We start from the raw sequence: 23,912 nt of genomic DNA on the forward strand, positions 1-23,912 counted from the left end.
AACCTACATTGCCTCCAGCTCACCCCATGCAAACCCTAGATTATGCCAAATTATTGAAACCTTCAACTTTGAATGCTAGTGACTCAAAACAGTCGACTGCCATGACTGTTTTACCTATTCCTATGAAACCTATCGTGTATCACCATGGTGAACCAACAATACAATATACCATGGAAGAAATAGACAGGATGATAATTCATGAGAAACTACAATATGCAGTAGTGGGGAAATTTAGCTATGGACTGCCAGATCTGCATGCATTACGTATGTTGATTCCACAACAATGTGAACTAAAGAGTACTTCCACCATAGGACTCCTATGCAATAGACATGTTCTGATCAAGTGTGAATTGTTCGAAGACTATGTAACATTATTGTCGAAACCAGCCTTTTGGATCAAGGAAAGTGGAGGATATTATCCTATGAGGACACTCAAATGGGATCCTTGGTTCAATCCTGAGGAGGAGACTTCCATTGCCATTTCTTGGATCTCGTTTCCTACACTAGCACCAAACTATTTTGGTCAGTCGCAGCTGTTTTCAATGGCCTCGGCAGTAGGCAAGCCATTGACTTTGGATGTGGCAACCAAAAATAAAACAAGGCCAAGCTGTGCTCGTGTGAAAGTTGAAGTGGATTTGTTGGTTGAACATCCTAAAAGAGTGCAACTACAGGCTGTGGATAGCAAAACTGGAGAAATTAAATCAAGGTGGGTGAAAATTCACTATGATTTCATGCCTAAATATTGTACGGAATGCTGTTTGCAAGGCCATGATGAAGAAGGATGTTGGAAGTTGCATCCTGATTTGTTACTAGAAAAGGAGAGGGGGGAGGAAGTTACTGATGTTAATGGAAATAAAGGGAAGCATGTTGCAGGCCCTAACAATTTTAAGGAACCAAACAAGATGGAAAATAAGGTAAAACAGGTTAACAACAAGCAGGCACACAATGTAGTCAATAAAAATCCCAGACAAGTACTTAAGGTGTTGGAGAGTGGCAAGGTAGTTGGTAATGTGCAGAATTTGTATAAATGGAAGACTCAGAATGGAAGAAAGCAGGTTGAGATTGGAAGCAATGCTCAAAACCAGGATGCTTTGACAATAATAAAGGAGAATGGTGGTGCAAACAGACCAAGTGAAGTACATAAATCTGATGATGTACAAACCATCAACAAGTTTGCAGCATTAGAATATGATTATGATACACAAGAAGGTGTTGTTATGGCCTTGGATGAGGTACAAGTACAACAAGAGCATGTAAATGCAGTAGATGTTCAGAAACAGTTGGTTATTACACCTGTGGTTAATGAGGTGGCAGCTGATTGTGCAAAGAGGGTCTTGAATACCAATGCAGCTATTTTTACTCCTGGTAAGTCACATTATTTACCTATCAAGACTAAAGAATGGGTTGAAACAGTTTTTCAATCAGGAGTAGATAAGGTCACTATTAATCAGGCCTGTCATGATATTCCTTTAACTACATGTGCTGAGACTGGAGGCACTGGTAGTGCAAGGAAGTTGTGGAGTGAGAAGGTAGAGGAAGATGGGGAGGAAGGAGAAATAGTAGGAGGCACAAAGGCTGATGTTACACAGTCTATTGACTCTATTTCATCTTCCCAAGAAATCCACAATATGTTTGATAGGATGGATGATGTTGTGGAGGAAAGAAATGCCACTTAGAAGCAGCTGGATCAAAATCATGATGGGGCAAAGGGACAAACTCATATTGAGCAATCTTCAGCAATGCAGCTGAACTATGTAGCAGATATTCAGGTCACTGAAACTCCATAAAAAAACCCAATCAAAAACCAACAAGTCATGAAAACAGATGTAGTGCATGAAGCTAAGAATAGTGCAAAGAGACAGACGATGCCTCAAATCAGTCCATGCATGGTGGACAGCACAATGCACAAGTTCTTAGTCACCAACAAAGCCATGATAATATAGGTGGAAAGCAGAATCAGTTGGCAATACAAGTTTCAGAAGGGCCTATTATTCCCAAGGTTGGTAACTTGCAAGTAGCAATAGTTGGAGGAGAAGAGCCAAAAATAGACTTAGATGAGGAGTCAATTGCTCAGAACTTTATGAATGCTGCAAGGGAGGGGGATTTATCTCCTAAGCAGGTAGAGAAGGTTATTGGCAAAGGAAGGAGAAAACCTGGCAAAGATAATCATGCATCTCATACCATTGGGGTGCACACAGGAAGAACTGCATCTAAATCCCAACTTTAGTGATGAATGCACTAATTTGGAACATAAGATCAGTAAACACTAAAAAAGCTTTCACGAGGCTTTTAACAATGCATACAAAATATAAGTTCTTTCTTACAGGTTTGATGGAACCATTTCAACAGGCTTATAAGTTAGAATCTTATAGGAGAAGGCTGGGAATTAAGACTGCTATAAACAACGTTTCTGGAAAATATGGGCTTTCATTGATGAGGAGTATGATGTCACAGTGTTAATGGACACTGATCAGCAACTTACTTTAAAATTATTCAATTGCAGTACTGATCTTGATATGATAGTCACTTTAGTTTATGCTAAGTGTGATAGAATGGAGAGAATTGAACTGTGGGATTCCATGTATAATCTTGCATCAGACATGACTCTCTCTTGGATTGTTGGTGGAGATTTCAATGTCATTGTAGAGGAGGAGGAGAAATATGGTGGCTTACCTGTAACTTTGAATGAAGTAGAGGACTTCAGACACTGTATTCAGACCTGTAATCTTAGTGACTTGGGTTATAGAGGAAGCATTTTCACTTGGTGGAATGGAAGGGCTGCAGATGAATGTGTGTTCAAGAGGCTAGATAGATGCCTTGGAAATTTTGAACTTCAACAGTAATTTCCAGGCCTGGAAGTTAGTCACTTAATCAAGTTGGGGTCTGATCACTCTCCACTTCTAGTAGAATGTAAACAGGAGATGCAACAATTTAAGAAATCCTTTAAATTCTTAAATTTTTGGACAAGGCATGCAGATTTTCTACAGGTTGTGAAGGATAATTGGCAGACAGATGTGGTGGCCAATTCTTTCATGACCTTTAATGTCAAACTTAAGAAGCTGAAGAAGGTGTTGTCTCAATGGAGTAAATTAACATATGGTGATTTCTTCCAGAATATCACTAATCTTGAAGAGGTCATTAAAGCTCATGAGGCCTTGTTTGAGGCAGATCCTTCAAATGCCAATAGGGAGGAACTTCAATAAGTGCAAGCCGAGATGACAAAAGCATTGCATATAGAGGAGGAATATTGGAAACAGAAATCTAGCATGACATGGTTCCAAGAAAGAGATAAAAATTCTAAATTCTTTCATTCAAATGTTAAAAGAAGGAGTAAAAGGCTGCAGTTGAAAAGAATACATGATTCTCAGGGTCAATAGCTTGAAAATGAACATCAAATTACTGAGGAGGCTGCCAGGTTCTATCAAGCTCAACTCCATGAAACAATAGTTCCTACTCAGTTTGATATTTTGAAGCATGTTCCTTGCATGGTCATAGATGAGCAGAATGAAGAATTGACTGCTGATCCTACTATGGAAGAAGTCAAACATGCAGTGTTTGGCTTGAATAATGTAAGTGCTGGAGGGCCTGATGGTTTTACAGGCAATGTTCTTTCAAGCATGTTGGGAAATTGTTGGAGGGGATATATTCAGCATGGTGTGGGATTTTTTCAGAGGACATGAACTTCCAAGGTACATAACTCACACAAATTTGGTGCTATTGCCTAAGAAGCAGGATGTGCAGACCTTTGGTGACATGAGACCAATAAGTTTGAGCAACTTTGTTAATAAGATTTTCTCTAGAGTTATACATGAAAGGATGGTTCACCTACTGCCTGATTTAATATCTCAGAATCAAGCAGGTTTTGTGAGGGGAAGGAGTATAGTAGAGAATATCTTGTTGACACAGGAGATTATTACTGATATTAGACTCAGAACCAAGAAAAGGAATCAGGTTGTGCCTAATGTAGTGATGAAACTTGACATGACAAAAGCCTATGATAGGCTGTCATGGATATTTCTCACAAAAGTGATGAGGAAAATGGGATTTTGTGAGACGTTCATAAGTTTCATATATGAACTAGTTGGGAATAACTGGTATTCTGTGTTTATCAATGGCCAACCAGATGGTTTCTTTCATTCAACTAGGGGTGTTAAGCAGGGTGACCCTTTGTCTCCTACACTATTCATCATTGCAGCTGAAGTTTTGTCAAGGGCCTTAAATTCATTGCATAATAACTTGTGGTTTATTGGTTTTGGCTTACCTAAGTGGAGTCCAAAAATCAATCATCTTGCCTATGCAGATGATACCATCATTTTCACATCATCATGTGAGATTTCATTAGGCTTGATTATGAGGGTATTGGCTGAGTATGAAGCAGCCTCAGGAGAGTTGATCAACAAAGCAAAGAGTTCTGTGTACTTACATGATAGGGTAGAAGAGGAGATATTTCAAAAGGTGGAAAGGCTAATTGGTATTTCTAGGAAGGAGTTTCCTCTGATTTACCTTGGCTGCCCTATATATTACATCAGGAGTAAGATGGCATTCTACTCAGAAATGCTTGCAAAGGTAAGAAACAGGCTGCAGAGTTGGAAAGGAAAACTTTTGTCCCTTGGAGGAAGGGCAGTACTCCTACAACATGTGCTGCAGGCAATGCCTATACACCTATTGGCAGCTGTGGATCCTCCATCTTTTGTAATAGACAAGTTACACAAGATCTTTGCTCAGTTCTACTAGAGTAATAATATAGGAGAGAGTGACGGGCATTGGGCAAAATGGAAAAAGGTTTGTTTCCCTGTGCAGGAGGGAGGTTTGGGATTTAGATCACTTGCAGACATATCAATAGCCTTGTTTGCTAAGTTATGGTGGAACTTCAGGACTAAACCATCCTTATGGAGTGCTTTCATGAGCAACAAATATTTAAAGAAGAATAATTCAATTCTTGTCCCTTGGAAACAAGGGTCTGATGTATGGAGGAAAATGTTGCAGGCTAGGGACCTGATGGATCATCAAATTTGGTGGCAGCTGAGAATGGGCTCTTCATTATTCTGGTTTGATAACTGGTCTGGTATAGGCCCATTATATTTCATTGTCCCTCCTGAATTTCAATGTAATGAAGCCATAGAGAATGTGTCTGATGTAGTTACTGATGGTAGGTGGCATGTACCTGCCATCAGAAATAATTTGCCTGAGGATTTGGCTGAATACATCTTGCATGAAGTAAAACCACCTGCTAAACCTGGAGAGATTGATAAGCCTTGGTGGATGTTGGAGAAAAATAGAGAATTTAGTGTTAAATATGTATGGGAATATTTAAAGAGTAAAGGTGAAAAGAAGGAGGTGTACAAGAAAATTTGGGTCAAGGGACTGCCATTCAAAATAGCTTTTTTGATGTGGAGAGTATGGCATTTCAAAATTCCTCTTGATGAGGTAGTAAAGAGTTGGGGATATCATATGCCTTCCAGGTGCTTTTGTTGTGTAGAACTAAACGAAGAGACTGTTCCCCATATATTCTTGAGAAGTACCACTGCACAAGCAACATGGAAATATTTTTGTGCAGCAGCTGGAATAAATGTTGATGGTATACACTTGCATCAGGTGATTATGCAATAGTGGACAGCTGGTGTTCCTTCCAGACTTCAGAATATTTTTTATACTATCCCATCTATCATAGTTTGGCAGCTTTGGAAGAAAAGAAATGGAGATAAGCATAGGGACAAGGTGTCAACTAGCAGAGTTATTTATCAGGCTTCTACTGATATTCAGCAGTTGGTGAGAAGTAGGAAGCCTGGAATCAAAAACATTCCACATAGGTGGCATGACATTCTGAAGATGTTGGAACAGTTTGTGCCAAAATTACAAGTCACCAAGGTCATGTGGAAATTTCCACCTGGGGGTGTTTAGAAGTGTAACACAGATGGGGCCAGAAGAGGTAATCCAGGCAGAAGTTCCTTTGCCTTTTGTGTGAGAAATTCATCAGGGGATCTAATATATGCAGAGGCTAGGAGAATGGGAGAGTGTACAAATACTGAATCAGAGGCTAAAGCACTTCTGCAGGCTGCAAGATATTGCTTATCCAAACATGTCTATTCCTTCTATATGGAAACTGATTCTTTACTATTAAAGAATATTTTGGATAGAGAGTGGAAGCCTCCATGGAACATTACATTTGAGGTTGAGGAGCTACTAGATATCATGAACCATGCAGAGGTACAGGTTTTGCATATTATGAGAGAGGGTAACCAGTTGGCTGATCATCTTGCCAACTATGCCCTTGATCATGGAGAGGTAGAGGTCAACTCATTTGCAGAACTGGAATCAAAGGGAAGAAAAATTCTTAATAGTGACAAGCTTCAGTGTCCCTATTTAAGAATCAGAACAAAAAGGAAATATTGCGGATGGAGTCAGATTTGGAGTCCATCAGGTCTCATATTACTCAAGTCCATTTCGAGGAGAGTAAGATGAGAAGTTTTATTTCTAACCAGGTCTTCTTTTTTGCAGGTTACAAACTTTGCGGTGGGAACAAGGTACAACACATCAGGAAGATTCATACTTTGAATCATATCTGTCATGATATTGAACAGAAATGGTTCAATGGAGAGGAGATCAATGCTACTTTGATTCTTACACAGAACATGATAAGTATGCATTTTTTATCAGTGTACCAAGGGCCAAGATGGCAGGTTTTTCATGGATTCACATGTGGAAATCCTAGAGAACCTGATACATTTGATAATTGCAGGATGGAAATTGCAGAAGCATTGCACACACATGAACTCTTTGGTATCAAGGCTGCAGTGTGTGGTATCAGCACTTGGTGCTCATTCCACTTCAAATTTGGTATCAAGGAAGGAGTGTGGTGAGATTCATGAAGGTTTTGAAGGCAGGAGGATAGATATTGATAATTCAAGTACAGACAACTGGCTTGAATATGAATTTGAGGGTCCTGTGCAATAGTGTCAAAGAGGGGAGTTTCACAGAAGTTACATAAGGATGGCATGTGTACATGATTCAGATCTGGTGTCATAGGATTTAAGGCAATTTTCTACAAGGCCAATCAGTCTTTATATGCAGGCAAACCTTCATGCAGTGGTATCAGCACTTTGTGCTCAATCTGCAGAAGAACTGTCATCTAATGGAGACAACCTTGGCTGCATCAAAGGGATTTATACATTAAGAATTCACCTATACTGCTGCATACATAATTGCAAGAAGGTAACAGGAAACAGCAGAGGAACAACAAGCAAGGGACAAACTTGGGACACAACTACATCAGTAGCAGCTGTATGGCCATGCAGAATTGGTTTTTCTGCATTTCCAGGTCACATGTTGTGCGTACATATCTTACAAGGTGTAAATTCATACAAGGAACCTTGGAGGTTGTTCATCAACAATCAGATCAATAGGACCACTCTAGTATTCTGCAGTATATCATGTGTATATTGCGGTATAGCAGCTGGTTTTTTGAGTGTCAAACAGGAGTTATTGTTAGTTAAAGGTTACATAATTGCAGACATGAGGTTGGACAAGATTGTAGGGGCTGTTATACACGTGTATCATGCTGGTATACACAAATATACTGCTGATATACGTGGACTGATGACCAAGTTGTGCATCAAGGTTTCAAACTTGGGACACAAATTGATTAACATGCAGGAGAAAATCATTCACATTGGTTTACAGGATGGGATTAGCAGATTTCTTCTTCAAGTGTTAGTTTTTTACTACTTTGTTATGTTAGTCATTTGTAGTACCAACTTAAGCCATCATATAAGACTTAAGTTGGTCATTAGATTAATCATGATTTCTATTGGTCTATATGACCCCCTTTGTAAAGACATTACCTTGCTTTGTTTTTGAGAAAATATATAAAATCAGCCCTAGGCCACAAGCCTAGTGGAATTTATTAAAAAAAAACTTTCAACCCAACCCTCCCATTTCTCTCTCTCCCCCCCTTTCCCTCCCGCCCCCCCCCCCCCCCCCCCTGCCCGCTCCGGCGAGGAGCTTCCAGCTCCGGTGAACCGGACCATCCGTCTTCTCCGGCGAACTGTACAACTCCACACCACCGCCAAATCACACGACCGCCACTGCCCAGCAATCTTCTTCGGCGTCTTCTCCAAGTATTTGTCGTCTTCTTCGTCTAGATCTGACCGCCGTCAGTTGTCTTCCCCGTTTTGCTACAGATCTAACCGAAAAAAAAGCAAGTTTTGAAGAAATTGGACGGTTTGCCCTCCAAATGATTTTTTGATCTTTAATATTTTCCGTTCAAATAGGCTGGTCTTTAACTTTAGGCCTTCAGAGCACGGCTTTTTAAAGTGCAAAACACAGCTTTTTAAAGGACAAAGGCGAAATCATTGCAAATCAAAAGAGAAAAGGACAACCAAATGGCGGAAAGTGTCTTCATTCCTTTCGTCACGTTTTATTTTTCTATTTATTTAACTATCCGTCTTTTGGATAGTCGGATCTGGAAACATTTTCTGGTGCCGGATCTGAAAAATAGTGTTTCTTTATTAGTGTATTCAATAATTTTTTAGCATACAATCCAGTGTATTCAGTAATTTTTTAGCATACAATCCAGTGTTTGGGGTGTATTTTATTTGTTGTATTTAGTATTTGAGTGTATCCGCTAAATTTTAGTGCAAAATTGTGTTTGGGGTGTATTTTATTTCTTGTATTTTGAAGGACATTTTTTTGTATACAACCGATTTTAAATATAATAAAGTGAACACAGTATAAAAAGTAGTTACAAATTAATATAGTTGAGTTGAATACATTTGACTTGAATACAACTTAGTTAATACATCTGACTTGAATACAGCGAAATCTGACTCAACCAAATTTTGAATACAATCCGATTTTTAAATACAATCTACTGTAGCGCGCGACTGTAGCTACAAAATGTAATTAGCTAAAATGTAGCTATGCCCAATTTAAAACCCCTAAATATTAGTCATTTATGTAAAATTTCCAATTATTTTCCCTTCGATTTAAAAGAGTTTAATGTGGGCTTAAGGCCCAAAATAATCTTAATCCGTCCATTCTGTTTCCAGATTTTTGCAAAGGGCATAAGGCCCAAAATATGAGGTTGGTTTTATTCTCAAAATCCACTCAAGTCATAAGTTTCCAGATTCCTACTTTGAAAGAACTTTAAGGCCTAAAACTACCAATTTCATTCTTATAGTATGAATGTCCAAATTTTGAAAATCATTTGAGGAATTGTTTAACGACTACATGCGTTTTCTAAGTTCTAATCACATTTGGGTTTCAATATTTTACAAGTGTTGTTTACATATACAACATTTTTATACAAACTAAGTATACATGAATATATATAAAAATAAAGAGAATGGTTAGGCTGGTGGGCGGGCCTACCTAAGCCCACCAGCTGACCATTTTCACCCATGGTTGGGCCTTCAATCATCCTTTCAGTTTCGCACTCAATAAAAAAAAAGATGGGCCTCAGGTCCAACAGGTTTTGAATGAAGGAATCAGCCCAAGTGGGCACGACATTTATCCATGCAGACAAAAAGAGGGAAAAGGAGGGAGGCGGTTAGAAGGTATCTACACTTAGCCACTCATATAATAAGAAATTTAAAATGCACAACCATATGCTATACATACACTCATTATATATAGTTCAAAGTTTATACAAAACTAGTGAAGACAAAGATAAACCCATACTAAGGTAAAGTTCGGACAAAATGCAGGCTTAAATCAGAAAAGAAATAGTGCATAAAGAAAAGCCCAAATACGCACAAATAACAATGATCGCACAAAGAAATCCCAATAGGGAGAACGAATAAAAACCAGGCCCAAACAACTATCACATAATACACAAGAAGGAACATCGAAGCTCAGATAAATGGATACCCATAGTATACCTGATATACAAGCCCATATATACCAAGAGTATATAAAGACTATATATATATATATAGTATATCCAAATATACATCTTATGTATAACAGCCTAATCAGGACAGAAATCAAAGTTCAGTTTTAGAGGATGTTGCACATGGTTCTATCCAGATTCTAATACACATATTTTTGTATTGAGACACTTAACATACTAAGCCATCATTAAGAAAACACAGAACTGGTTTTATTTAGAAAATAAAATATGTTATGTCATTATACTCCTAGACATCAAGCATTCGAAAGAATAACACAACAGGGCAGGCAAGGCAACCTTGACACTCGCATATTCAGAGGTGATCAAATATTCAACAAAGCATCCTCATTGAAGCCAATCCAAGTACTATCAGAATTTTACCATGGATAAGACATGCTTCCATTTTTTAGACAGTATGTAAATTCTAAGGCAAGATTTCATTTTTTTAAAATGCACAACATGAACAGAAATGCCTATCAGATATGTGTAGGAACTTCAGGGTACTCCAGCATGCATTTTCCATATGATCTTTCCTATTTCAGTTCTTAAGAAGTTTAGAGGATTCAAGGATCCCATAATGTTGTGCAGGCATAAGGAAGAACCCCAGCAGCCTATGATTGGTTGTCCTTGGCTGAGTGGATGCATTCAAAGACTTTCTAACCCTTCTCTGGCCCTAGGTAAGTCACTTCTTTGGCCTTCACTCACACTAAGTGACAACCACCTGTCCTCCTTATTTTAAGAAACATACATGTTCACATAGTGTCTCACACTTAGTAAAGTTTAATATAATCATGGTTAAAAGGTCAGACAGACAAGGGATAAGCTTTTCAAATCTTTTTTCAACAAGTGGACACTTAAACTAAATAGTTTAACCTTAGACATAGAATACTTACAATGAACTAACCAGATAAGTTGAATGTCATGTTTACTAAATTTAGACTAAACTTTCAAAGAAAGTAGTACATTACAAGTTCATACGAGGTATCTGGAGCAATATACAAGTGAATAAGAGAAAGGGACATGAGCAAAGGCAGGGGAAAGAGGAGTTTTAGCATACAAATGAATATTTGATCCCATGTAACCAACATAAAATCTCAGAACAGGTATACATGCTTATCCAAATACACATAAGACCATAATCAATCTCATATATTCAAACATAACAAAGGATGCTAGAAAGACTACTTAACCAATTGTATGAGTATAGACTTTAAGGAAGCATCAAAGGTTGTACTGAAATCATATTTTAGCAGAACTTAGTTAGAGTAGGCATTTTAATGAACATAAGCAGGCTAGGTAGACTCAGAGTGCATAGAGATAAAACACATAGTCAAGACAAACATTTCGATTCATCAAACTTGTGCTGATCTTTCATTTGATGATCACATTTTATTTATGGGAGATCAACTTATCAAGGCATGTATAACTCAATTTAGTGTTTTACCAAGCCCAAACTTCCTACAGACTATTACAGGATTAGAATAGCTCAACCATTTAAACAGATCAGAGATAAAAGACACTTAAATTTGCTAATGATAAAATTAGATAAACAAAGGTACATGACACATTTATAACTGTAACATAGATGTTTTTAGGAATCAAACAAGAACCTTTAAGAATAATATCTCTATATGCAGCATCTAAACCCCAATTGAATTTTGTATACTTTAAATAACCAAACAATATACTAGCCAACCAAAGCTTACACAAAAATGGCAAGTCAAGGTTAGATTAAACCAAAGTGATCATACTAAATACAGATATATCTCAATAGTAAAAAGACTACTCATGTTTACATAGGGGATTACAACATAATTTAGGCATAAAGGACCAATCCAGAGTAACATATCTAAACACTGATTAAGTAAAACATGATACGACACATTGTCTGTGTTCAACTAACATATCTATTCAGATTAATATGCCAATATGAAACTTAATTTAACTAACATGATTAACACATAAGCATTCAAACACCATTTTGAATGAGCAGAAACTATGGATTTAAACTTAACAACAGGCTTAATATGCTAATAATCAGACTGATCCTTGCAGCAAGTAGATCATAAATAATTAAAAAGATTCTAAACTGAGCTAAACAAGTATACTAGCCTAGCAACGAACTAACATGCCAAATTGAAATTAAATACACTAACATATAAGGCTAATAGAAATTAAATGCAAAGAAATAAATGAGGAAAGGGGTAACGACCCGCTTGGTCGTTATGCGTAACTTTACCACTTTATCCTTGCTAGTACTTTCCCGCAGCTAGGAATGAGCGGACCTAAATAACTTGGGGTGTGATTTATGTTGTGTTTTGCGACTTGTAATTGCCTCTGTGATGTGTTTTTAACTTGGTTGCTTGTTGGCTTGTGTTCATAAGGTCTTAGAATTATTTTTAGAGACTAAGTATAAAAAGTGAAAAATTTGCCATCTCACTGCCTAAATTGCACCATTGCAGCGGAAGAATTCCTACTGCCACGCTGCAGCGAGGAGGTGTTCCGCTGCAGCGAAGGTTCAGTTTTTCAAATGGCCGCTACAGTGAGGGTAGTTCTTGCCGTAGCGAGGCCACTGCAGTGTAGCGGGACCGCTGCAGCGGACCTCAGTAAGTCAGAAACTCGATTTAAATACCTTATTTTGATCCCACTCCTCACATAATCCCAAAAATAGTTCCCAAAAGCATAGAGGCAACTTTCTAAGGCTAGGGCACTATTCTCCATCAAAGATAAGCCTTAATGACTAACCTTCTACGGGCAATTTCTTAGTTGATTCTTGTTTCAATCAAAGGACCTTTAATGGGAATTGAAGGGTAGAGCACAACTATTAAAGAAACCCTAGAATATTAATGGGTATTGTTTATTGTTGTTTACTGATTGTTTAATCATCTAAGAGTAGAGATTATCACTTCATAGCATGAGAACCTGATATTCAATGATGGAAATTGATTGTTGAGACCTAGGGTTCCAATAAAAATGGGAACTCTGGCTAAAATCATATTGGTAGGGTTAAAATGATTAGAGAACCCATGAGTTGAGTTCATACTCCATTACTTACTTAAGCATTATGATTTCTAGACTTTGAACGTTACGAAACTTTGAGGAAATGAAAAGCTATTGCGAAGTGATTGCGTTGTTCTAGTTCGGCTTCGAGGTAGGTTATGGTTTAATTGAGTAAGACTTTGATTAGTTGACTATATAGCATGTCGAGGACTTCGGATATGGATTTTGGGTGATTGTTGTTAGTTGTATGATTTAATTGTATGAAGTGATTCTCCATTGTTGAGGCTGATAAACTTGAATTGTATTCTTGAGATTGTTGAAAGGAAGGTGTTCATATATACCCTTCAGAGATGAGTTGCTGTCAGTGACATATTCTATTACGTTGAGCAGATTATTTGTGAGTCTTATTGTCACGTGTGTTATTTGACTATACTTCATTGATGTTGACTTGATACGTGTTCTTGAGTCTTTCCTTGTGATTTGATTATGAAACGTTGATGATGATTGAGATGGAACATATATATATTTTAAGGCCATTTGATAGGGGGTGACGATGTAGACTAGTGTGAGCTCGTGGTCCGAGATTCTTTCCGGAACGAGTAGTACATGGACACCATGGGTCCCCTGCAGGTCATGGCTATTTGGGGAAAAACATTACCATTTAACATGTGTGTACAAATATGTGACAGAGTTGGAACTTCATTGTTTATTTTACTTTCTTTGGGTTGAGCACTGGTATTTCATTGTTGATTATTGGTGACTTATTCTGAAAGTGGATTATTTGAGTATATTATTTGAGATACATGTTTGTTGTGCCTACCTGCCTATTTCATTTATTTTATGTATGTATACTAATCTTAGTCGGCCTATGATACCTACCAATACGTGTTGTTTGTACTGACCTACACTTGCTGCATTTTTTCTGTGAGTGCAGATTTTGAGCCAGAGACGTCTTCCAGACCCCGCATCTAGTTGAGGTTGTTCGTATCAATATCCGAGGGTGAGCTCCTATCCGTGCCATGCATCCTGAAGATCTTTCTTAATTTAGATATCTATTTCATCCCAGACGTTATGTTTATTTTTAGACAGTACTTCTTCTTTAGACATTATTGGTTAGAGTCCTTGTATAGTGACTTTCAGATTTTTGGGATGTAATAGCTAGACTTCCGCACTTACTATTTAGTTTATTTTATTGTCAGACATTTTATGCTATTATTCGTGAGCAACGTTTATTAATTGGTTTAAGTAATTGAAATTGGCTTGATAATAGGTTAAGGGACTAGTTCGCCCACTATAGAACTAGTGTGGGTGCCACTGACGTTTGTTTGAGACGTGACAAAATGAGAATTATTTACCTTTGTCGAGTGCAGCCTTTTATCGAGATTGGAATTGAAGCTTTTGCTCCTCAATGCCCCAACTTAGCCAACACCACAAAGAAAAAAGAAAAAAAAAATTAGACTATAAACTCAAAAAAATCAAGATTTAGCTAAAGTGTCCAATTCAAGTCGGTCACTTTGTTTAAACCCTAGTTTGAATTTATTATTTTTAAGTGTGAATATATGATATTCGATGATGACAAAGTGTGAATTGGGGGTTCTTTATATAGAAACCTAAAATCCCCAAACCCTAACCCAACTCGATATGGGACTTTTACAAAGTTCTGAGAATAAGCCTTTGTTTCAACAATCAAAGGTCACAATTCAAGACTAAAAATGCATAAAGGGTCAGATTTGACCTCAAACTTGGTAGATCCATGCGGTTCTTCGCGAACCAATGAGAATCGAAGCTTTTGGGTCTCAATGAGACAAAATCCATTAAGCATTTGCAGAAGAGAAGAAAAACAAAGAGAGAGAAAGAAGGTTAATACCGTGTTTGGGGTCGTTCAACGACGGTGTGTGGACAGAGGGTAAGAGCAATTAATGCTCTTACCAGAAATATATAAGCACAGACTGAGATAAAAGCGCGTTACCTGACAACTTGCCGTTTCCGGCAACATAGTGACCAGGAGAGAAGGTTTCTCTCTCTGGCGGCCCTAAGGTTTAAAGGAAACCTTTGTGCCTTTGTTGAAATGGCTGAAAGGAAGCGTTTGACTTATATATTTTTGACATACGGGCCGGGTCTGATCTTTGGTGGACTAGGCTCGGCCAACTGAGAAGGATGTAGAGGGGAAGCCCAAATCATATTTATGTATACATGAAATACATATGTGTATATGTATACCCATATGTATATCTGTGTATACATGTATATATGAAGGGGAGTGATATGAAAATTAATGAAATAGCCATATTTCAAAATTGTCCATTAATTTGACGTTTCAAATATAGCCGTATTTACTGTAACTAACCAATTAAAGGCCAATTTCGCAATAATGACCTTAACTGACTTAAACCATGGAATTGGCTATTTCAATTATGGCCATAATTAAATAACCATTGATCGTTTCAATTGTAGCCGCAATTAATCACATAACAAATAATTTTCAAATATAACCATGAACAAGCATCAAACCATTTATGATTAATTCAAAAAAATGCAAAAAATGCGAATTCATTATGCAAAATAAAATATTGAGAATGTAAAATGATTATTTACTTAATTAATCAAAGTTCTTGAATTAAACAGAGTAAAATATTTTGTCAATTTGACATTTGATAATTTAAACAATTAATTGAATAATTGTTTGAGTTATTTCCTGATTGATTTTACAAGTACTCTAATATTAATAGAAGAAACGTGTAAAATATTTTAAATGACTTATAATATATATTTGCATTTATTTTGCCAAATGAAATGGCAAAATATTATCAAAATAATTTTGTAAAAATCGTTTTGACTCATAAAATACACATTTCACTCCATTTGAGATCCAAGAATTCTGGGTAATTAAATAAATTACAGTAGGTCAAAACTTAGGTGTCAACAAGATTCTCATTACCTGTGAAAATTTAATTTGCCTTAGACCTACAACACTCATAGTGCTATAATCATACCTTTCGAGAGCATTTTAGACGTCAATGCGTCGACATAGTCATTTAGACATGTCATAAAACTGGTGATAATTCTACCAACATTCAGTTGTCTTATACATGATTCAAGCAATATGTCTAGACTTCCATTTTTGCTAAATGCCTTAGACATAATTGCTTCACTATCATAATGCAAAGAGAACAATAGGTTGTTGTTGTGGCCACAACTTTATAATAACTTTTCCAACCACTTTTGTTTCTCTTTCTGCATCTATAAATTCAAATTTCATAAAGAAATAAGTAGCTCACATCTGTTTAGAAGCTCATGAAACTGCTTCTCCATCCAAAATAGGACCAGTCAAACTTTAACTTATTATCATTTACACTAGTTATCCAACTAGCATCACAACATCCTTCAATAAGCCAAAGATTTTATCCTTTTAAGATAACTAAGTATCTTTATGATACTTCTCCGATGTTCACTTCTAGGATTATTAGCATATTTCGATATAGTAAAGGCAAAACCTAGTGCAATTAAATTACCATTGCACTAGCATAGTCTTATTGACTGATAAATCTTTTCGATTTCTGAATCAATTTATAAAACCATCAAATTGAGTATAAATTTTCTAATACCCAAATGATTAAACACCTTGGAAAGAACCTTTTAATGCAGTAATATTCACATAAAATGAAACCCCCACTACATTTCAACTTCTCTCAAATCTTTCATCTTAACTTGAGAGTTCAAATTTTTTTTAGTTTCATTCATGCCTTGCCTATTAGTTCTTATAGCACGTCACCAACATAACAATGTACTATCACTTTATAATCCTTTGTGAACCTGAAATCATTTATCCACTCCGTTATGTTTAAAATCATTTGATAATATTACCTTATCAAGTTTTCATACTTTTTGGAGCTTGTTTAATCCATACAACAACCTTATAGTAACTTTCTTCTCACTTTCAGGAAGCACAACTTGAAGCCATTGCTTCACTTCGTTTGATCTTCATCCAGATTCAAGAAATTAGAATTTTATGTAATACTTTATCTATACTTCGTTCGACTAAAACATAATTTATTTGAGAAGAAATAAAAATCAGAATTTAAATTTAAATTCTCATTCTCAGTAAGTCTTTCACTTCTGGGTAAATAGGAGATTCAATCTCCTTTCTTTATCCAAAGAAGAAATAAGTTTCATACTACATATTGTCCAGAGTTAATGAATTCTATTCACAATTATCACAATATCATTTTGTCACGCCCCAAATCTGAAGAGGCGTGGTCTGCACTCGGTACCATACTCAGCCCGAGCGAACCACTCTGTAACTGTGACTCTGGAGGGGGTAATCCTAAACATAGGCTGACGAGGCCTAACTGCAAACAGACAATACTAACCAAGGCCGACAAGGCTATATCCTAAATCATCTGTAAGTAATAACTATCATACATGAAGGGCACACACACCCAAGACATATACACATAACTGCGCAGGCCGAAGAGGCCGCCATAAATGTCTACAACCAACGGTACCAAAATGAACATATGCAAGGGCCGGCAAGGCCGTTACACTGACATACATATCATACAGGAATAAGTTTACAAGCCTCTAAAGAGTAATGACTTTACTATGGCCGGGACAGGGCCCCGACCTACCCATCATCTATATATTCACAAAACTCTAGACCGGGTAACTCCAAATGACATGGAACTTACCACACTAGCTGGAACTCGACAAATCTACTGAAGCGGTCTCTCCAGCTGCCTATCTGAACGTGTGGGCATGAACACAGCATCTCCAGGCAAAGGGATGTCAGTACAAAATAATGTACCGAGTATGTAAGGCGACTGAAACTAATACTGAAATGAAATATAAGATAACGGAACATAAATTGAGGAGTCAATAAGGAATCCAGATGTAATTACCTGCCTATGACATCTAATAACTAGTAATACGACATCAAACTACTTAGCCTCGTATCAGGAATCTAGACATGCATGATTAGCCCCGAAAGCATTCAATGTAGCCTCGGAGGCACTCAATATAGCCCCAAAAGCAATCTATATGTATAAACATGGCCCCGAAGACAAGCGCGCATCTGTATAGCCCCGAAGGCATCGGTATGGCCAATAGCCCCGAAGGCAAACATCATAGCCCTAAAGGCAACTATCATAACCCCGAAGGCAAACATCATAGCCCCAAAGGCAACTATCATAACCCCGAAGGCAACCGTCATAGCCCCAAAGGCAAGAATACCATACCCCGAAGGCAACCGTATACTTCTATAGACTCCACAATCTCACTTCTATCTACTAGCTACATGAGCAACAAGGCTAACTGAAAGTGAACTCCCGAAAAGGGAAGCTACTATACGAATATCATGAAACGACATAGACATGTAATCTCTGTGAGTGGCACCTCTTTGTGCACTTGGTCGGGACTCGCTCGATAAGGAATCATGCCAAACAAAGAAGGAAGGATAGCCTTTACATACCTTTGTCGTTTACTTAACGACTCAACATACTCTGTCCATAGCCCTTCAATCTACAATATTGACAATGAGGCTAAGGTTAAAACCATGGAAAGACTTAAAATACACTATTAAGCTAGTAGCTCATTTCTAGAAAATTGGGCAGCATTTCCCCTATATCTTTCACTTCCTTCCAATTCAAACAAACACCAAAAACAACATCAACAACAATATGTCCAAGTTATTCTATCACTTTCCAGCCATAAAATACCACAAGAACAAATTCAAAGTAGTTCAGCAACCAACAACATCACAGCTACGATTTTCGACCTTTATTTCGCATGTTTTCAACTGTACAAGTTAGCCACGACTTCTATAAGCTCAAATACATGAAGGAGAGACATATTCTTACCTTAAAAGACAAGGACAACTCGAAATTTGAGGTTACTTCACCTTGAAGAATATTCCAATTCAACCACAAGAAGAAGAAGAAGAAGAAGAAGAAGAAGAAGAAGAAGAAGAAGAAGAAGAAGAAGAAGAAGAAGAAGAAGAAGAAGAAGAAGAAGAAGAAGAAGAAGAATCTCACAAGCACCACGAAATCCCTGACGTTAGATTCACGTTAATTCTACTTTGATGCTGTATCGATGAATGGTCTAATGCGTTGGAAACTAGACTTGTAGACCTTTAATTTGGTAGGCTGATCATCTCATAATTCCATGTATATTGAGAGAAAAGCTCAGTGACATTAGACCCAAATTTTAGCAAACTTATGAACGTAACTTGCGATGACCTTTGCCAACTTTTGTTTTACGACTTGCTTGACTTCAAGGCTTATCATATGACTATTGTATGATTCAAATACCTCATAACAAGACCTTAGTATCATATCAAGCATTCTTATTCTTGCCCCGAAAGTATGGGCTATTACAATCCACTTTCCTTTGACGAACTTCATCAAAAAGTATTTTCTTTGATTCGTTTAACCCCGAACTCTTACAAAACTTACTTAACACTTGGTTAAAATCATTATCATCTTAATAGGGGATCTTAGCATCACCTAACTTTCTTTGCTTTAATCACGACACATACAAGCGTGAAAAAAAATATACGGGGTGTAACACATTTTGACTTATTATATTCTCAATGATCGTTGTTGTATTATCTTTTTTTACTTTCCAATTAGAAAATTGTATATTTATAAATAAATTATTATCCTTCATTGGAAAGTATTTCACTTCCTCGATCACTTCGTAGGATTTTAATTTTCCTTTCCAATGGCTTTCACTAATCCTTTGTAACCCTTAAACATCAACGGCTTGACCTTTTGTTCTTATCAAGCTAACATATGTATATCTTCACTCATCCAAAATAATATACAAACTATATCACGATCTCAAGAATAAATATTTCAAGTATCATTGTAAGTCTAATTCATGCCTCACCAAATATCATTCACATATTTCGTGCATTCTACCAAATTATATACTACCAACTAATCAATTTCATTTGGTAAAAGAATAACAAAATTTTTCCTTTAAACATATGTTATCCCAATTATCACAACATGCAAACATTTTGAGATCCTCATACAATTATGAACCTACCCCAACATTTATGGAAATCAGATTTCAAAATCATATTGGGTAGAAAAATTAAAACTAATAGAGTAAAGAAAATAGAACCCGATTTGAAATAACCCACAAATTCCTTTTACACAGACTTCGAATAATGACCCATTTGATTTGTCTTATTCTTTAGTCCTCCCTCTGAACCAGAGAGGTTGAAGCGATGCTTCCAGTAAGCATCAACATGCGGATTCCGACATAAATAATTTATTAAATTCCTTAAGATTGTTAGAAAATAATATTTGGGGAAGAACAATTCGGCTTTGATAGAGTAATATCTGTCCTTAAGGAATTTAAGCCTCCCACTTTGTTGCTGCAGGGATAGTGGCAAAATTCCTCCGGGATTTATAAAGCCAACGAAATTTAAATACTAGTAATTAATTCAAATTTCCCACAAAAACAGAATGCTGTGATTTATAGTGAAAGTGAAAAAGAGAGAAAATTTGATTCATCTTTTGTTTTGAAATAATTAGGTATTTATAATACCTAAGTGTCTGTTCATACCAACAGACTTGAACCCTTTAGAAATAGCAACATTTTAACATAAATCTTTTAGGAATAGGTATCTTTTAATCACAACTAGTCATTTTAATAATTAAAAATGACTGAAAATGTGTTCACCAAAACCTCTTCTCAATACTTCCCCATCAATACACTAACTAATACTAACATGTTCTGGGGTTTTTTCTTTCAAAAATTAGTGTTTTTCCTAGATTTGATGTAGGCTATCCATAATTATATAAATTATTCATTTTCATTGTCAAGAAAGTGTTATGATTTTCAATGAAGACCGAATAAAATAAAGGAAAAGGTGTTGGAGAAGGTGTTCTTCTAATATATAAAATGAGAAAAAATTGAAAGAGGAAACAAATAATTTTAGATGAACCAAAATAGACAAATCCATATCAACTCACTTGTGAGTTCCCCTAGGCTAGGCTCTAGCAATACCACCACATGTATGATAAATAATGATTCGTGAGTGCTTCCGCAACGTCTCGCTTCTTGCATCTTTTGTTATGAATCTTTGTACCAAAAAAAAGTAAACTTTGTAAAGAAAAATTAGGTCATTCGTCTCATTTTTTTGGTCTTGAAAGATTATGCATTCTTATTACGTTAAAACAAAAGAAGTACAAGGAACATTGGGTAGTACTGACCGTAGAGTACATTGTTGTTTATTACTACATTGTGGTTCGGAAGTTGAAGGACTAGCGTCAATGATGTTTGATTGTGTCATTGTGGGTGCTCCATAATTGTTTGGATTTGATGTATTGAGTCGGCGATATGGAGGTCATTCACTATCACGAAGCAGCAACTCCTGGATTGATGTGGGTGGTTCCCAAAAGATCAAAAAGTCTTCCCCTACTCCTCACTAGCTAACCGATCTGCTACCATATTTAGCTCCATGTAGTCATTCGCAACGAGCGGATCACCCAACCTGTTCATTACGACCCTACAATCATCCAAAAGAGATGAACTATAACTATTATGATTATGTAATGAACTAACAATCTCACTGGTATCAATGGCGATTTGAAGTAGAGTAAGGTTGTGTGCCGATGCAAGTACTAGGCCCTGAAGTAATGCATGTAATTCAGCTGCTATTGCTTCTGTGTGAATCAATGCCCTCGAGAAACCTAGCATCCATTCTCCGATGTGAGTGCGAATGACGCCTCCGATTCCACTAGAAGCATTTGCCTTGTTCGAGGCACCGTCTATATTGGGTTTATAGGGGGTGGCCATTTAATGTACATAGGACTCATTTATTTTTTCTAACGAGGTGATTTGGCCAGGTATCAAAATTCGGAATCTTGTTGAATTGAACAAAATGAAAAGGCTTTAGGGTGACATGATAATCATCAAATATTTTTTTATTTCGGGTCATCCATATATACCAAAGACCATTGTATACGGGTAAAACCGAGGATATGAATACCTTCGGTTTCCCGACATTCAAGTTATGGTCGGTCAAGATTAGACCGACCTTATCAGACCCGGTATCGAAGCTCGACTTGGAACGAGGCGTTAAAGCCAAATCAAAAGGCGGTTAGGCATCATGACCAGAAGACCGAAATATCCGCCATCAGCCGGATATTTTGGCACCGATTACGTTAAACAGCTATCAGCAAATTCTGTTCCTTTTTTAGAATTGTACTAGGGTTAGGACTCCTCTACTATATAAAGAGGAGGCCCCCATTTATTTTCAGTCAGTTTTTCCCTATCATAGAGATATACCGTGTACTAAGCAGGCAATATAATCATCAAAGTTCATTCATCTTTTCTAAGTTTCCCATTGTTACTCACTGTTCAATATCCGGTCATAAGGGAATGACCTCTATTCTCAGTACCTGAGGTCGGTCATCATTCATCGCGGTCAGATCTATATATTTTATTTTACTTATTTGTTTGTCGTATAATCTAATGTCGTGTTAAATTAAACCATATATCCTTAGCACCGCATACAAATTCAATTTTTATCCATTTTAAGGTTAAACAGTTTGGCGCCCACCATGGGCCTAGGATAATAGTGGTGATTTAGTATGAATTCTAGTAACAGTCGATATTTGACACTTGTACTTTGAAGTTTGATTTTAGGTTTACCCGACATATCAGAATCTCATTCTGTTAACTTTCACGCTGAATTAAGCCACCACGAGGGAAACGGCAATGGGGTACCTAATAACAACGTACCCCTAGTCGATCCTAACCAGATAAGATCATCAATAGGCGACGTGCCCATCAGCGGGGATAATGGAGCTACGCTGCAACAGCTCCGGAACCAGTTGGACATGGCTATGGCACAACTGTAAGCCCAGCAGGAGGTTATAGCACAACTGCAAAATCAAAATCGAGCACCCGACACTGCTCCATCCGAGCAGATCAAGGAAATCGAACAAAGGCACATTGCTGGAAATAACGGGAACAATCTCGGACAAAATGTTGAGCTGATAAGGATGCTCGAAGAGCTGACAAAACGAGTAGAATCCGGGGAAAAGAAGATAGAGGCGAACGATAAGAAGGCGGAGAATTATAACGCAAGGCTCGACTAAATTCCTGGGGCACCCCCGGTGTTGAAAGGACCGAATTCGAAAAAATTCGTCCAAATGTCTTTTCCACCAGCGCTGCGCCGAAGTCGATCCCGAAGAGGTTTCGTATGCGCGATATCCCAAAGTATAATGGGACTACCGACCCAAATCAGCACGTGCCTGCATACACATGCGCTATTAAAGGCAATGATCTCACCGAAGACGAGAGGGAGTCGGTGCTGCTTAAGAAGTTCGGGGAAACCCTGTCCAAGAGAGCAATGATATGGTATCACAACTTGCCTGAACATTCGATTGACTCATTTTCCATGCTTGCGGATGCTTTTGTCAAAGCTCATGCCGGAGCCATTAAGGTCAAAACCCGAAAATCGGATTTGTTCAACGTTAAGCAACGAGATGATGAAACCCTCCGCGAGTTTTTGGCCCGATTCAAATGGAGCGTATGGACTTACCTCTGGTCACTGATAATTAGGCTGTTCAGGCTTTTACTCAGGGTCTAAACTTAAGAAGCTCGATTACATCTATGGAGCTAAAGTAAGATCTAGTAGAGTACTCGGCAATCGCTTGGGCTGATGTACACAACAGGTATCATTCGAAGATCGGGGTTGAAGATGACAAGATTTTGAGAGCCTCCTTGGTATCATGGCGCCCTAGTAAAGGGAATGATCGATCGAGGAGAATAATAAATCGAGAGTCGAGACCGTCATATCACAGGTATCAGCCTTATCCACTTGATCGAAGGGGCAACGGTCACAACAACAAACTGAGCAAGAATGATAAGAGGAGCGATCGAGGCCTAAATAATCGTGGACTGATGAACAGAAATGTTGCCGACATATCCTCGAGGAATAAAGAGGTTCAAAAATTATCTGAATATAATTTCTGCGTCGATGTAGCGACCATAGCAGCGGCCG

At 37.4% G+C, this 23,912-nt stretch overlaps 2 protein-coding genes and 1 long non-coding RNA gene across 3 annotated transcripts; 2 read left to right on the forward strand and 1 right to left on the reverse strand.

The window, feature by feature from the left end:
* Positions 1 to 2,459: 2,459 nt before the first annotated feature.
* LOC132631070 (uncharacterized) lies at positions 2,460 to 3,203 on the forward strand. Its single transcript, XM_060346669.1, has 2 exons — positions 2,460 to 2,839; positions 2,969 to 3,203. Exons 1-2 carry the CDS (start codon positions 2,460 to 2,462, stop codon positions 3,201 to 3,203), a joined length of 615 nt encoding a protein of 204 aa, XP_060202652.1.
* A 12-nt stretch (positions 3,204 to 3,215) lies between these two features.
* On the forward strand, positions 3,216 to 6,954 carry LOC132631071 (uncharacterized). The gene is made up of 8 exons (XM_060346671.1): positions 3,216 to 3,369; positions 3,496 to 3,619; positions 3,672 to 4,692; positions 4,801 to 5,595; positions 5,680 to 5,893; positions 5,978 to 6,421; positions 6,499 to 6,639; positions 6,740 to 6,954. Exons 1-8 carry the CDS (start codon positions 3,216 to 3,218, stop codon positions 6,952 to 6,954), a joined length of 3,108 nt encoding a protein of 1,035 aa, XP_060202654.1.
* A 2,275-nt stretch (positions 6,955 to 9,229) lies between these two features.
* LOC132631698 (uncharacterized) lies at positions 9,230 to 14,941 on the reverse strand. The gene is made up of 2 exons (XR_009579008.1): positions 14,757 to 14,941; positions 9,230 to 14,306 (listed from the first exon to the last, which is right to left on the reverse strand). It is a non-coding gene; the product is annotated as an uncharacterized LOC132631698 (long non-coding RNA).
* Between the last annotated feature and the right edge of the window lie 8,971 nt (positions 14,942 to 23,912).

The sequence above is a fragment of the Lycium barbarum genome, chromosome 3 (assembly GCF_019175385.1).
Source record: "Lycium barbarum isolate Lr01 chromosome 3, ASM1917538v2, whole genome shotgun sequence".
NCBI classification, from domain to species: domain Eukaryota; kingdom Viridiplantae; phylum Streptophyta; class Magnoliopsida; order Solanales; family Solanaceae; genus Lycium; species Lycium barbarum.

What these genes read in the sequence shown, in the direction of transcription:
- LOC132631070 (XM_060346669.1), top strand. Translation starts at nt 2,460, where the DNA reads ATGGACACTGATCAGCAACTTACTTTAAAATTATTCAATTGCAGTACT. An exon ending in GGAAATTTTGAACTTCAACA is followed by an intron (nt 2,840 to 2,968) that starts GTAATTTCCAGG and finishes TTTTTGGACAAG; the next exon opens with GCATGCAGATTTTCTACAGG.
- LOC132631071 (XM_060346671.1), top strand. Translation starts at nt 3,216, where the DNA reads ATGACAAAAGCATTGCATATAGAGGAGGAATATTGGAAACAGAAATCT. An exon ending in GGCAATGTTCTTTCAAGCAT is followed by an intron (nt 3,620 to 3,671) that starts GTTGGGAAATTG and finishes GGATTTTTTCAG; the next exon opens with AGGACATGAACTTCCAAGGT. An exon ending in CTGTGGATCCTCCATCTTTT is followed by an intron (nt 4,693 to 4,800) that starts GTAATAGACAAG and finishes TTCCCTGTGCAG; the next exon opens with GAGGGAGGTTTGGGATTTAG.